This window comes from Pyrus communis, chromosome 11, assembly GCF_041283825.1.
Source record: "Pyrus communis isolate YQ-2024b chromosome 11, ASM4128382v1, whole genome shotgun sequence".
Taxonomy (NCBI): Eukaryota; Viridiplantae; Streptophyta; class Magnoliopsida; order Rosales; family Rosaceae; genus Pyrus; species Pyrus communis.
Genome location: NC_142575.1, coordinates 2,733,365 through 2,749,049, shown reverse-complemented (window position 1 = coordinate 2,749,049; position 15,685 = coordinate 2,733,365). Strand labels below are relative to the sequence as shown.

Sequence of the window (15,685 nt, the reverse complement as noted above, 5' to 3'; positions counted from 1 at the left end):
CATGGATCTATTTAAAAGTAGGGTATCACTACAACGATTACGAAAAAAAATTTATGATAACACAAAATTGTAATAATATCAAAATCAAATAATATGATATATTAAGTCGATCAAATAGATTATTATCGGATCAAATCAGCTTTAGACAAATATCCCAGATCTATTTATAATCGAATTATCAGGTTCTGATCGATTTGGGGTCAAAATCCAATCCTTTAACAGATCTATTTCTGTGGTCTTAGCAGAGCGTAAAAAAAGGCTAAAGTTGCGGAAATAATCTCGCGTTGTTTTTTTTTAAAAGTTCTCTGATAACATTATAAAATCCAAAGGTGATGTAATTTGTAGGCCACTTCCAAGCCACTATCAAAAGTTGAATTAATATATTAAACGTCGTGCTGATTGCCCTTATTTTCTTGGTTGTTATGTACAAGCAATAAGAAATCAAAGATCTTCCTCTAGAAAATGCCAAGAACCGAATCATGATAAAATTAACACTCCACATACTTAAAACACCCTACATTTACTTTTTAAATTAAAAATTATCTTAATACACCCCACTTACTAACCGAACCTACCCTCACACCCACACATTTCATACACCCTACACAACCCACACCAAAATCTTCCTCGAGTCTTCATCATTTCCTAAAAATAAATTTAAACCCTTTGTCTTCAGCACACAAACAGTGCTCATGGTTCTACTGCTTCAAGGTTTTTGTCAATTTAGGGGAATTAAGCTCTAAATGTGAATTTGATTTTAAACTCAGAAATAGCTACTTTGCTGGCTTTTCTTAAATAAGAAATCATGAAAGGGCTACTGGATTTTGCTTTTGCTGTGTTCATGCAGATTCTCGGTTCTGCAATCATGCTTGAATGAAATTGCACCACAAACCATCCTAAGAAATAAATAGCAAACATGCTTGAACATTTTTAGCAAAAGAAAAGAAAAAAAACCACTACTACACTATCTCAAAGAAGAATTGAATATTTCAGAGTACTCCATCTCTAATGTTGCAGAATCCTTAACATTTTTGATAAAAAAAAAACATAATCACGGCATTGTGAGTGTAGGTATATATAAAATTATATATAATTTACGGGTGGTTAGGATCTTTTTTAAGCGATTTGGGGTGTAGGAAGTAAATAATTGTTTTGCTTTACTTTTTAGGGTTTAAATAGTTATTTTATACAAATTATTTAATAATAAATATTAAATGGGATGTATTCAACAATTAGTAGAGTACTAATAAAAAAACCCAATAATAATTCGACGGAATCCAAGATATATTCAACGTCGTGCTCATTTGCCTTTTCTTTTCATTTTTCCTAGGTGGTTATGTACACGCAATATGAAATCAACGTCTTGCTCATTTGCCTTATAGGCTTCATCGCGTCCTGGATGAGTTTGGAATATGTTTGCCGAGTTATTTTTTTCAGCGTAACTGTGACACATTATTTATGTTATATCCTCAAGCATAAACTTGTCTTTTATATCGCAAAGATTATTAATAAAAGTAAGTTGTACCTTTGTTAATAAAAGTAAGTTATAACGCAAGGATTAATCAAAAATGTTAGAGAGATCATATTATATCACGTCTCTAATAAAGGCACAATTTACTTTTATTGACGAACCTTATTTCTATTAGAGGTGTTACAATTGGTTTCTTTTATTTTATAAAAGGAGACCAGTTGGTGGCTTCGTTACGGCAGTCTACCCTTCTAGTGACCCGGGAAGACTCACAGCCTCCTCCGAGCCATCATCGTGTGATTCATCAGCATCAGGAGTCAAACCCGTCTTCCACCCTTCATCGTGGTCTTGGATGAGCCACCATCGGTGTAATCGGAACATGTTATTTATGTTATATCTTCAAGCATAAACTTGTCTTCCACCGTTGTTACAAAATAAGGATACATAAGAAATGTTAGAGAGATTATATTGTACATCTCTAATAAATACGACCTACTTTTAGAAGCGTTACACTATGGTTTCTCATAATTTAGTTTCTCTAGTATTAATAAAATTAAAGTCTAACTATTTTTCTTTTCAAAAAAAGGTTAATGACTCGTTTGGAAGTGATTTTAAAATGACTGAAAACAATTTTGATGAAAATGTTTTTAGATTCTGAAAACACCTGAAGTGCGTTTTGGAAGAAACATTATATGCTTCATGCAAGAAACATTTCAAATGCTTTTCCATGATTTACTTGCAATTTTATTAAGGATTGGTTCCAAAAGCATTTCCATCAAAAGCTCTTCCAATCATCTTAAAACCACTTCCAAACACACTCTAAATCTAGATTTGTAACAAGGATTGATTCCGAAAGCAATTTTCTTAAAAATCTCTTCCATATTTGGAAAACACTTCTAAACACACACCAATTCTAGATTTGTAACATTGTTCAGAAATGCCAAAAATGCCATTTGTTTTCAAATTTGTTTAAATTATTTTAATTTCACAAGCCACAAGGTAACAAAATTTTACCACAAAACAGAGTGATAAAACAACAGGCTTTTCTATGTAACAATTTAACATACATGATTTAGATTTTCCAATCTCCAAACTCCCCCTTATCTTATTCAAGGTTTACATCCAAGCCCAGATAATACCTCCCCTCCATAACATCCATTGAACAGAAGAAGCAGAAGTTGACCGAAAACAAAAACCAGTCGGAAACTCGTATATATGTACAAACAGAACGATGACCTCGAATCATTTGCAGATCCAGCTTAAGAATCAACAGCTTCATTGACTATGTTTGAACTACATATCATCTCCAATATCGCCTCTCATTCTGTACAGAGTCGTCCTCAAATAGGCTCCATCTTTTATTTATAGCCTTCTTCAACAGCTTCCATGATTACGTTTTTACTTGCGTTTCCTCTACAAGATTGCACAAAAATATGTAAAGATCCGTACTCTTTCAGTCAACAGCACGTTGTAAATACAAATTTAAGCAAAAAAGGGGCGAGATCTCCAGCAGCTAGAAGGGGTTGTACCTTCTGCCGGTGAAGGATCTACGTGAACAAAGAAACTTGCAGCAACTATCAGATAACAAAGAATAAGCATCAACCCTTTGAAGTAATTAGAGGTTCCATCCTGCAAACAAAGCCATGATCAACAAAAACAGAATGTAATGTTGAAAACGGATATTATCAAATGGACTTAAAGCTCTTTAGCTAATCAGACAAATCGACTTCAAAAAAGACATATTACATCATTTTGTTCTTAACCTCAGGAATTGGAATGCATACCTGCAGCAAGAAGGCTACAACTAAGACAGTTATGAAAAGGGTTGCCGTCTCAAAAAGCTGAAAGTTCAAGTCCATTGGGCGCCCCATAATCCACCCAACAACCACGCAGAAAGGAATCTGCAGTAACGAAAAGAAAAAAAAAAACGTCTAAGATATTTATATATGAGAATAGAAAAGCATTATTCTGAATTATTATTAACCTGAATTATCAACAGGCATAAGTTGGATGACAGTATATAACAAAATATAGACATTGTTTTATAAGAAACATGATAATGGCATTAAAAACTTCAAGATAAGTACCCACCCCAAACATGGATATCTGCGTTGACGACCCTATTGCCACTCCCAAAGAAATGTCCTGAAGAAAAACTCATGGTTATTGGCACACAAAGTAAGAAAACCACAATAAGTAAAAAGCTTGATGCTTACAAGCTTGTCCTTCATGGCAAACATAATAGCACTGGCATGCTCTGCGGCATTACCCACAATTGGGAGCAAAATAACGCTGATAAATGAAATTGGCATGTTCCATGCTATAGATGCTCCCTACAAATCAAACATCCAACGCCGAAGCTCATTAATCATATATATAAAAACATGACAACAAGTAGCCAAACTTTCACCATACTTCGATCCCACTGAATTTTTTTTTTTCCAACCCACTGAAATATTTTTGAAAGATTAATTTCCCATGAAAACTTATAAAAATTAATCATTTGCAATCTGCAAAGCATAACAACTACTCACATTGACCAAGAACAAGTAATAAGAGGGGAAAATTAAAACGTTATTCAGATGCATAGTCTAAAAGACCCAACTACACAATCTTCTGTTTACCTCTATGGCGTTAACTAAATATTCGGATACGATTGAGATCCAAGCAGTCATTATTGATAGCCAAATTATTGATTCCCATTTAGATATCTCAGGAGCTTCATCGTCATCTGCATTCTCTTCATTCTGAATCTCTTCCTGAGTTCATACCATACATGCCACCACAAAATTCAATAAGGTAACATATGGTGCTAAAACACATTCGCAATCTTTTAAGACAAATGCTGAAATAATACTCAAATTAAAACATGCACCATACTAACAAAAGGGGAAAAAAAAAAAAAAAAAAAAAAAAAAACCTCAGCTAACCTCATTTAGAGGCACATATTGATTATGCTGACTCTTTAACTGGAAGAAAAGATAAGCAGCATATGCCAGGAGCATGACACAGCTGCTAAATCTTGAAAGTGCCAACTCTGACTTTCCGAAATGCACCTCAGTGTGAGTGTAGTGCAAGACAGCTGGAAAAAGTAGGCCCATGACTGCCATTAACAGCAAGCCTGAATTCACAACAGCAGTTGCCTGCCCAATATACAGAAGCTTCAGAATGAAAGATAGAGGAGCTGGAAATTCTAGAGGAAAGAAGAGAGCCGATGTATTTACCTTGTTAAACACCTGTTCTTTCTCTTGAAAAACAAGTCCACCACTGAAGAATGCACAGCCAAGCACCAGCAACATGTTTGACAGAATAGAGCCTAACAACGACTGCTGAACAACGCGTAACATTCCACGTTTCAGTGCATAAATCGATATAATCAGTTCTGTTGCATTTCCAAAAGTAGCATTTAAAAGACCCCCAACTGCAAGTTCCAATTTGATACGTCAAAAACTGAGCCTAAAAGGAAATGTTGTCACTGACCATTTATAAGACAATAGTCACAAACACTAGGACAGAAATTATACAAGACTAAATACTCAATGCTTCAGGCCAAGTATCGACGTGGAGTTGACAATCACAGCAGCACGCCTTCAGTATTATAACTTAAGGCAAATACAATTATGTGTTTACATATATATATATAGGGGTGTGATATCCACACACCCCATTTTACTTCTCACACACCCTTCTAATTTTCAACCGTCAGATCGGATGAATTAAAGAAGATCAACGGACAGAAATTAAAAAGGGTGTGTGAGAAGTAATTTGGGGTGTGTGGATAGCACACCCCTATATATATATATATATATATATATATATATATATTATGTATGCATGTGCATATATAACTGGAGAATTTCACAATACCCTTCTGGTGCCGTAATCAATATCCTACATGAATCTGAATTCCTACAGAAAAATGAAAGCAAGGAGGTAACCAGACTGATAATGACATGCATTTTTTTTTTATTACATAGCAACACATATATTGCAGATTTCAAACCATATTTAAATTGTGGCTGAAATAATAAGATAAAGATCCTTTCCTCATCAAGTATGCAACCTAGATAATGTTTTATAGTTTTCAGTAAGATAACTTTTGGTTTTCTTATTCCGAATTTTTCAGCAAAGTCAACTCCCAGTCAGATAAAACTACATTTAGATTGCAAACTCTAGTATAGAAATTAGACAATTTGATTCAATGAACCAAAAAGGAATAAGAGGTAGAAAGTAACCAATCAGGCACAAAAGAACAAGAATGCATTACCAGTAGCTCCAGTATAGAATGCCAGCTGCCTGTATCAGGAAAGATGAAGTTGACTTAGCTTCTAAAAATTTCAAGTTAGTAGGAGATAGAAAGAAGAGAGGGAAAATAGTACTCACTCGGTAGCATAACCTAAACGCTCAGCTAAAGGTGTTATACCCAACAAGCTCAAAACAAAGACCCAACCCTGTATTCACATTCATAAATTAGATACAAAATTGAACGGTGTAATGAGCCAGGAAGGAGGAGTTGCAACTCACATTATGGCCGGTTAGCTTAGAGACAAATATCGCTAGCGGTCCAAAAGGCATAAGCAAGTTGAGTTTAGTTGAGAAAACAACAGTCTTTATGCTTCTATAAAAAATATTCCCCCACACTTTATCACCGCTAGCTTGTGAACCTCCTGAAAACGAACATTCTCCCACAGCTTCAATAGAACTTGTCTTTTGAGCATCTGTCTTTGGAGTAAAAAGACTCTCATCCTCAAACTCATGTATTGATCCCTTACCCAGTGATTCCATCTGTTACAAGAATCACCATAACATTCAAAACATCACTTCAGTGCTTATGCCGAAATAACATTACGTTAGTTCTCTTCTTTTGAGTAACATTGTGTGGAAAAAAGAAATTAATGCATAAATGGTAATGAAATACTATAATTGGAGTGCTGAAAGACAAAATTTTAGTCATCAAAGAAAGGAAATAAAACTCACTTCAAGTTGAGACTGGATTCCAGGCTTATAATTCATTGTCTTTTACTAAATACGCAATGATTCATCCATACAAAGAAAATAGCATCAATGCACGGAGTTCTTGGTGAGCATTTCTCAAATATGAGAAACGAAGTTTCAAAAGGTTGGAGCCAAGCTTGATATACTGCAAACAATTGAACAATAATAAAACTGTAACTTACCACATAAACACAATTAAATCCCTAAAACAATAACTCAAAACTGGTTAAGAAAATCGCCACAAAATCAAACTTTAAAGTTTGTTCCTTCCACTATGAAACTGCATTCTCAATTCCAACGTTCCAATTACAAGACTCCCATCTCATCCATATAACAACAGAACAACAAAAACTGGGTTGCAATCAATACACAAATTTTTACTGGGTTTTTAAAGAAACCCAATAAAATTCTCAGGATTAGAAAAAAAGATGCTGAAACGAAAATTGATTTGGAATCAAAATAAGAAATTTTAATTGGGTTTTTAAGGAAACTCAATAATTCCCAGAACTAACAAGAAAAAATGCTGATACAGAAACTGGGTTGAAATCAAAACACAAAATTGAAACTGCGTTTTCACAGAATGCAAACAAAATCATTAAATGCTCAAATGGGAATCTGAGTATAGCAGTAACCCTAATCTTGCCAAGTTCAAACAATCCCATGAACAAATACCAAAAAAAGAAGGAAAATTTATAAATAAATAAATAAATTAGAAAGTAAAACGTACTTGATTATACTCCTTTGCTATGATTAACAAAGAAATCCAAATCTCCAAGTCGCTGTTTTTCTTCTTTGATTAATATTTTTGGGGTTTTTTCTTCCTCCTTGTGGGTGACTAATTGGAAGATTGGATCTTGATGCTTCCCTTGAATTTTCACCAAACAGTTTCGTGAAGCACAACTTTGGTCGCTCCGCCAACGCACCGGCCCCGCGCGTCGATTTAACATCCCAACGGTTTGGGACAAAACGCCGTATCATTTGTACGTTTGCAGTTAAGTCGGACAAAACGCCGTAAGTCGTTAACTGATAGGCGGGAGAATACGTAGTGGTATGCGTTCACCCGGCCATTTCATTTTTTATGTTGTCAAAATCTCTTTTTTCTTGGAAAAATTACACACAAAGAATATTTTTAATACTTAATTTTAAGTTAAGACAATACTGGATATACTTTTAAAATGATTGAAAGCGCTGTTAGTGAAAACGTTTTTAGAACAAATCCTTAGTAAAAATGCAAGTAAATCTTGAAAAAACATTTAAAGTGCTTCCTAAAATAAGCATATAATTGGTGCTTCTTGCATAAAGCATTTTAAGTACTTTTAGAATCCAAAACCAATTTATATAAAAGCTCCTTCAGTTATTTCAAAATCACATACAAACGGCCTTACTTTTTATTATTTCAATGAGAGACAAAATTATAACACCCATGTCATGATTTTTTTCGATTTACTTTTGCATTTACGATTTTGACCCTATGTTTAAACCATCTCTCCCCATCACGAGCTAAAGACACAAATCCTGTCAAATACAATTAAAACATAACCACCCTTTCCCTCTCTTGCTCACCGCCCGTTTTCCTTCCTCTCTCCTTGGGAATTGCTTCGATCTCTCATCCTCATCTTACATCTTCTAAATAATCTTAAACTTTTCAACCGGATCTATTGATGTAAAAATTAAAATTAATTGACTGTAAAACGATATTTTGCTAACTATATTTCCTAATTTTTTGGACGATGATTATTGGGTTTACTTGGTAAACATTTGATAGAGATGTATTGCCATTTGGGAGAGAGAAACATAGAAGCAAATTAATTATGGGTTTGATTCAAATTTTGTGCTTTTCGTTATAGTTTATTAAGTTTAATATTTGCTTGTGTTATTCATATCTGCTGTAATGGCAGTTGGTTGTTTTATATACATCTTACACACACGCATGCAATAAACAAATGTTGTAAAGGTGGCGTGCTTGCTGCCCATGCTGTAACACATCAGAGCACATGAGCTGAAACCATGTGGTAGTCTGCTGACAAGGAATATTGTACCCACGTGCAGTATTCCTTCTGTCCAGGTTAGTGGGGCAAGTTCTCTCAACACTCCCCCTCAAGTTTGGAATGAATGTTGATTATTCCTAACTTGCAAAGCAAAGGCGTAAACTGGTATAAGCTCAGTGGCTTTGTGAAGATGTCGGCTGGTTGTTTCATGGTTGAGATGTGAGATGTCTCGATCATTCCACTTTGAACCCTTTCTCGTACAAGATGGCAGTCAATTTCTATGTGTTTGGTTCTTTCGTGAAAGACCGGATTCGAAGCGATGTGAAGTGCCGCTTGATTATCACAATATAACTTGACTGGACGTTTATGTTTGATACCCAAGTCTTGTAGAACAGATTTCAACCAAGTGACTTCACAACAAGTTGCTGCCATTGAACAATACTCCGCCTCTGCACTAGAACGTGACACAGTATTTTGTTTCTTGCTTTTCCAGGAGATCAAGGATTCTCCAAGAAATACACAGTATCCGGTGGTAGAACGTCGTGTGTCTCGACATCTGGCCCAATCCGCATCACAAAAAGCATTCAATTGAATTGGACTTCTTGCAGAAAGAAAAATACCTTGCCCTGGTGTGTGCTTAACGTATCGTAAGACTCGCTGGGCTGCCTCCAAGTGTGGAGTTCGAGGCTTCTCCATAAATTGACTAAGAATATGGACAGCATACACCAAATCAGGGCGCGTGATTGTCAGGTAGATTAGTCTCCTAACAAGTCGTCGATAAGAGGAAGGATCAGTAACCCATTGTCCTTCGTCCTTTCTGAGTGATAAGTTTTGCTCCATAGGAGAGGTGGCTGGTTTTGCGCCAAGATGACATGCATCCTCAAGTATTTCAAGGGCATATTTTCGCTGTGAGAGGGTGATCCCCTTGCTAGAGCGAGCAATTTCAATGCCCAAGAAATATCTTAATTGGCCAAGGTCTTTCAACTTGAATTGCTTCATAAGAAAAGACTTGGTATCTTCAATTGCTTGTATGTTATTTCCTGCCAAGATAATATCATCAACATAGACAAGGAGGGCAGTGAATTTACCATCATGGTTTCGGACGAACAATGAATAATCTGCCTTGGATTGTTGATAACCGGCATTTCTAAGAGCACAAAAGAGTTTGATAAACCATTGACGAGAGGCTTGCTTAAGCCCATACAAAGATTTATGAAGTTTACAAACTCGTGTCTCCCCCTTTCGTCCGAAACTAGGAGGCAAGGACATGTAGACATCTTCTTCAAGATCACCATGGAGGAAAGCGTTATTAACATCAAGCTGGTGGAGGTGCCATTGTTGGACCGAGGCAACAGCAAGGAGTAGACGAACTGTAGTCAATTTTGCAACCGGAGCAAAGGTCTCTCGATAGTCTAAGCCTTCAATTTGGCTATAACCTTTGGCAACCAAGCGTGCTTTATATCTCTCAATGGATCCATCGGATCGAAATTTGATTTTGTAAACCCATTTACATCCAACCGGCTTCTTGCCAGGGGGCAATGGTTGCAAAGACCATGTCCTATTCGCAGCAAGGGCTGCCAGTTCTTCTTCCATAGCGAAACGCCAGTGAGGGTCGCGTATAGCCTGTGAGAATGAGCTGGGTTCTATGGCAGCTGAAATGGAAGTGGTGAAAGCACGATGTCGAGCAGATAAACGATCGTATGTGAGGACATCAGACAAAGGGTAAGGAGCACCTGGTACTTTGGTCAACGCCGAGTGAGATGAAGGGACGGACCGAGAAAGGAGGTTGATGTCGATGTGATATTGTTGAAGATAACCAGGTGCATGAGTGGGTCGTTTAAGACGAGGTGGTGAGGTGGAAAGAAAAGGAGATGAAACCGAAACAGGACTCACAGGCGAAGAAGAGGATGGATCGACGGAATCCTGCTCCAGTAGAATGGACGGATGAATGATGGGATCATCATAGGCAGTATCTTGAGTATGTGGAAACACAAGTGGTGAAACTGCAGCAGAAGATGAAAAAGGGAACACATGTTCATGGAAAATAACATCACGGGAGATAAAGATTTTACCCGTGTGAAGGTCGTAAACTCGATATCCCTTTGTGCCATATGGATACCCAAGAAAAAGACACCGTGTGGCTCTTGCATCAAATTTTGTGGGACGATGGTGGTGGGTGGAAGAAAAACATAAGCAACCAAACACTCGCAAATGTGCATACACTGGCTGTTTGTGGTGAAGTATTTCATAGGGTGATTTTCCTTGAAGAAGAGGAGTGGGAGTCCGATTTATGAGATAAGTGGCAGTGAGGATTGCATCACCCCAAAATTTCTTAGGAAGATGAGATTGAAAAAGTAAGGCTCTAGCAACATTGAGTAAGTGGCGGTGTTTGCGCTCTGCTACCCCATTTTGTTGGGGAGTAGAGACACAACTTGTTTGATGGAGAATCCCCTTATCTGAAAAAAATTGGGTCATAGAAAATTCTGGACCGTTATCACTACGAAGAACCTTGACTCGTCTGGAAAATTGTGTTTCAACAAGGTGGATGAAAGTGATGAGATAAGATCGTGCATCTGATTTGTGATTCATTAAATAAACCCATGTGCATCTTGAGAAATCATCCACAATAGTTAAGAAATATTGTGCCCCTGTGATAGTGGGAACATGGTAACCTCCCCAAATGTCAACATGAATTAACTCAAAAAGAGCCTTTGTGGTGATAGAACTCAAAGGAAAAGGAGCACGTGTTTGTTTGGCTAATGGACAGATCAAACAATCATCAATGCTACAAAAATTCAAATTTTTAATGCAAGTAGAGAGATGCCGTAAGGTCTTGTTGGAAAGATGGCCAAGGCGTTGATGCCAAAGCTGAGAAGAAGAAGAGGCAACAATTGACGCTGAATTGCACCTGGTTTTCATCACATTATCAAGGTAGTAGAATCCTTCTCGTTCAGTTCCCATCCCAATCATCTTCCCCGATCGTTGGCCCTGAAGTAGACACATTTTATCAGTGAAGATGACAAAGCAAGATGAGGTATTAGTGAGTTTGCTGACAGAAATTAAATTCAGTTTAAATGATGGAACACAAAGCACGTTGTGAAGGGTGAGATCATTCGAGAGATGAACTGTGCCAATATGTGTGACATCGGCAAGTGCATGATTGGGTAAGTGCACTTGTCGATTGTATACCGGAACACTTGTGGTCATTAAGCTTGGTGAGCAGACCATGTGGTCTGTGGCGCCTGTATCGAAAATCCAGTCCCTTCCCTTATTGAGAGCAGAAGCACAAAAAACTCTACCTGACAAGTTATTCATAGTAGAGGTGGTACCGACATGATAAGATGTGGAGTTGAATTGACTCTTATCAAGGAGTGCAAGCAGATTGTGATATTGCTCGGAAGTGAGGTTGTAGGACGAAGGAGATGTTGCTGGAGGCGTTGGCTGGGTATCAACATGATTAGCCTTGTAATTGGAACCCCTGCGATCCTGATAATCTCCCCTATTGCTGTTGTCTTTTCCCTTTTTCAGTTTGCGGCATTGATCAATGATGTGGCCTCTCCAATTACAGTAGTCGCACTTGAGGTGTGCACGACAGGTATCTGAAGTGTGTCCAGTTGCATCACAATGACCACATTTTAGATGGGAATTTCTTGGAGAAAAATTCCTACCAGAGTTTCGCATGTTATCCCGCACGGCGAAAGCTGCGGTATCGGTGACTGAGGACCTTTCAGGAGCATGCATTGAAACTGTTCTTTGCTTCTCATCTTGAATAATAAGTGAGAAAGCTTTGTTGACAACATGGAGGGGATCCATAAGTAAAAGTTGCCCACGAACCGCAGCGTAGGATTCATTGAGGCCCATGAGAAACTTCATAGTTTTCTGACTTTGCTGAAACTGCATTAATTCTTTTGCAGCTCCACATGTACAGGTTGGGAGAGTGCACATGGCATCACGTTCATCCCAAAAACTTTTCAGTTTGGTATAATATGCACCAACGTTCAAATTTCCTTGAACACTTCCATGTATCTCTTGTTCAATATGGAAGAGATGTACACTGTTTGTGTGAGAGAAACGTTCCTTCAACTCATTCCAAATATCAGCTGCAACATTGTTGTAGATGACACTTGCTCCGATATCTTTCGAGACAGAGTTGAGCAGCCAGGATTTCACGAGGTTGTTGCAATGAGTCCACTGTTGGAATTCACTTGTGGATGCAGACTCGGGCCTTTTAATGGATCCATTGATGAATCCTTCCTTGTTCTTGGCATTGAGGGCCATGGCCATGGCTCGGCTCCAAGTGGAGTAATTTTCGTCATTCAAAAGGTGTGTGACGAGGATCGCTCCAGGCTGATCAGAGTGATGAAGATAAAGAGGATCACTGGGATCTTCGTATTTGGTGTGTTTGCTGGAAGAGTCAGTTGCCATGTCGGCAAGCAGTGTGCAGTGGCTGTGCTTGGCTGTGCTCTGCGGCTGTGCTTAATGGCTGTGACAGGTAGAGCAGCGACGATGGCTGTGTAGCAGCTTTGCGACTGCAAGGCAGCGAGTGTGCAGCTTGCAGTGCACTGGTTGCTGCAGTAACAAATGTCGCTGTTCACAGTATAGCAGCGGAAGAGTGAAGGCAGAGCAGAGCAAAGGATTGCTTGTGCTCTGATACCATATTAAGTTTAATATTTGGTTGTGTTATTCATATCTGCTGTAATGGCAGTTGGTTGTTTTATATACATCTTACACACACGCATGCAATAAACAAATGTTGTAAAGGTGGCGTGCTTGCTGCCCATGCTGTAACACATCAAAGCACATGAGCTGAAACCATGTGGTAGTCTGCTGACAAGGAATATTGTACCCACGTGCAGTATTCCTTCTGTCCAGGTTAGTGGGGCAAGTTCTCTCAACATAGTTACAGATTTAAATCTTAGGACTTAATGGAGAAAATTTTCATTAAGTTTCTGAAACATGGCAGCCATGGTTCCCAGGTCTGCTAGAAAATCGACTAGAATTTTAGGAAGAAGATTGAAAAGCCAAGCTTCTGGATTCATCGGCCATGATGTGAGTGAGGAAGAGATAAAAAAAATTAATTATTTGAAACTTTCAAATATGTTAATTTTGTTCAAGTAGTTGATGTTAAAAAACTGCAATGAAGCTCAAAAAACAACTCGGATGACGTCTAAGTTCCAAATCATGATAGCCTTCACAATACCATGCCTAGATTGCAAACAATTTCACAACCGTAGTCCCTCTAAGGGTTTTATTTCAACCTCTGTTAACGGAAAAAATCTATTAAAAACAGGTTATTAAAAACAGGTTGAACTGATTCTGTAAAAATGGTCGAAGACGGATCGAACTGATTATGCAAAAAAGGTCGAAGATAGGTTGAACTAATTCTGCAAAAATGGTCGAACGGGTTGAAACGGATTCTACAAAAATGATCAAAGACGGGTTAAACTGATTTTACAAAAAAAAAAAAGTCGATGACGAGTTGAACTGATTCTGCAAAAATGGTCGAAAACGAGTTGAACTGAGTCTGCAAAAATGATCGAGGACGAGGTTGAACGGATTTTGCAAAAACGATTGAAGACAGGTTGAACTATGCAAAAATGGTCGAAGATGGGTGCAAAAATGGTTGAAGACAGGTTGAGCTGATTCTGCAAAAATGGTCGATGATGGGATGAATTGATTCTGCAAAATGGTTGAGGACTTTATTGAACTGATTCTACAAAAATGGTCGAGGATGTGTTAAACTAAATTTTTGTAATAAATGATACAAACTGATTCTGCAAAAATAATTGAGGATATTGGAGTTATGAGAGTTAGGTTCTATTAATAGTCTTAAAGCCTTAGGGGTATATGGTATTTTAACATATTTTTTTCTATGTTTTTGGGCTGGACTTTAGTTGTTTTTATGTTTTTGTCTTTCATTAACATGTTTAAAAACTAATGAAGTTCCTTGAAATATAGTGAAATTTTTTGTCACTATATATAAAGCTCCCTTTTTTTATTGTTGTCAAAATCTCATTTTATGTTTTTATTTTTTTTTTCAAGTGATTTTCTACCACAATGGTAAAGATGAGTGTTACCTTACATCACGACGAGAATTTAAACCCTGTCGGCACTCTAATCTAACACTTAATTTAACAAATCTATCGTTTGACGGTTATCAAAATCTCACTTTTTGGTTTTCGTTCTGATTTTGACTTAAAATTGTGTCAAAGTTTATGATTCAAATTGACAAAATTGTAATTTTCCAAAAGGCTTTTTAGCCAAAATGGTTATTGAGATTGGCAATCCTCACTTTGGTTATTGAGATTTGAAATCGATAAAAGTGGTCTTTGAGTTTGTTTACCATCAATCATTTTAGTTATCTCTTGAAAAATTTTCGTTAAATAAGGAGAAAATGACAAAAATACCCTTAACTTTTTTCAAATCATTTATGTTTATTAAATTTAGAGTATTTTTATCAGTTTGATCTTTATTTAACAAAAATTTTGCACGATTGACCAAAATGATTGATGACAAACAAACTCATGGACCATTTTTATCTAACAAAAATTTTGCACGAATTGACCAAAATGATTGATGAAAAATAAATTCATGGACCATTTTTATCGATTTCAAATTTCAGACCAAAGTTGAGTTATGCCAAGAAAAATGACGAGTGTTTGTGTTAGAAAGTTAACGTGTATTGCATGAGTAATTAATAAATGTTATGTTACATATTCATAGTGGTATTTCTCGTATTTTTTTAAAACAAACGATATCATTTGCATTAAAGAATAATGGGTGAGTTTAACCTTACAGTGAACTAGCAGTAATGTAGTTCAAATTCACTTTTCTCACATTTTAAGGACGACGAGAAAAATAAAAGATCGTATATAAATCTCACATACGATTTAAAGATTGAGGAGTAGACTAACTTCTGATTTAATGACATTTTTTTTCTCAATATTTTTTATGAGGTGGATTAGTCTACTAACTTTTTTTTTTTTTTTTTTTTTTTTTTTGAAAAAAAGGATATTATCTTAAGGACTAGAAAAATAAAAGAACCTCACATACGGTTTAAAATTTGAGGAGTAGGCTAAGTCGCATTTTTTTCTTAATATTTTTTATGATGTGGGTTAGTCTACTAACATTTTTTTTTTTTTAACTTTTTTTTTTTTTTTTGAAAAAAAAGAAGATATTATCTCAATGAATGGAGCGTCAATGGTAAGAAAATATTGTTTTTCGTACATCATAG

General features: G+C 36.7%; 2 protein-coding genes across 3 annotated transcripts; both read right to left on the bottom strand.

Annotated features, from left to right (window-relative positions):
• Window positions 1-2,494: 2,494 nt before the first annotated feature.
• Window positions 2,495-7,566, bottom strand: LOC137742137 (vacuolar cation/proton exchanger 5). 2 transcript variants are annotated; one of them, XM_068481898.2, is made up of 13 exons: window positions 7,191-7,566; window positions 6,446-6,608; window positions 5,993-6,253; window positions 5,852-5,919; window positions 5,736-5,764; window positions 4,693-4,889; window positions 4,399-4,611; window positions 4,093-4,227; window positions 3,685-3,801; window positions 3,560-3,613; window positions 3,253-3,369; window positions 2,998-3,097; window positions 2,495-2,881 (listed from the first exon to the last, which is right to left on the bottom strand). In XM_068481898.2, the coding sequence occupies exons 2-13, from the start codon at window positions 6,479-6,481 to the stop codon at window positions 2,859-2,861; spliced, it is 1,350 nt and encodes a 449-aa protein (XP_068337999.2). In that variant the 5' UTR covers window positions 6,482-6,608; window positions 7,191-7,566; the 3' UTR covers window positions 2,495-2,858. The 2 variants fall into 2 exon arrangements, with proteins under 2 accessions (XP_068337999.2, XP_068338001.2); XM_068481900.2 differs by lacking the exon at window positions 6,446-6,608 and having other exon boundaries at window positions 7,191-7,382.
• A 981-nt stretch (window positions 7,567-8,547) lies between these two features.
• Window positions 8,548-12,967, bottom strand: LOC148692677 (uncharacterized). The gene is made up of 2 exons (XM_088679533.1): window positions 11,226-12,967; window positions 8,548-10,454 (listed from the first exon to the last, which is right to left on the bottom strand). The coding sequence occupies exons 1-2, from the start codon at window positions 12,874-12,876 to the stop codon at window positions 8,548-8,550; spliced, it is 3,558 nt and encodes a 1,185-aa protein (XP_088535659.1). The 5' UTR covers window positions 12,877-12,967.
• Window positions 12,968-15,685: the final 2,718 nt, after the last annotated feature.

Coding starts and splice junctions, on each gene's coding strand:
- LOC137742137 (XM_068481898.2), bottom strand. CDS start 6,481: ATGAATTATAAGCCTGGAATCCAGTCTCAACTTGAA. Junction 3,802..4,092: donor ATTTAGTTAACGCCATAGAG/GTAAACAGAAGA, acceptor TTTGATTTGTAG/GGAGCATCTATAGCATGGAA. Junction 3,370..3,559: donor CGCAGATATCCATGTTTGGG/GTGGGTACTTAT, acceptor TCGTTACTGCAG/ATTCCTTTCTGCGTGGTTGT.
- LOC148692677 (XM_088679533.1), bottom strand. CDS start 12,876: ATGGCAACTGACTCTTCCAGCAAACACACCAAATACGAAGATCCCAGT. Junction 10,455..11,225: donor TTTTTGTAGCATTGATGATT/GTTTGATCTGTC, acceptor CTTCTGCTGCAG/TTTCACCACTTGTGTTTCCA.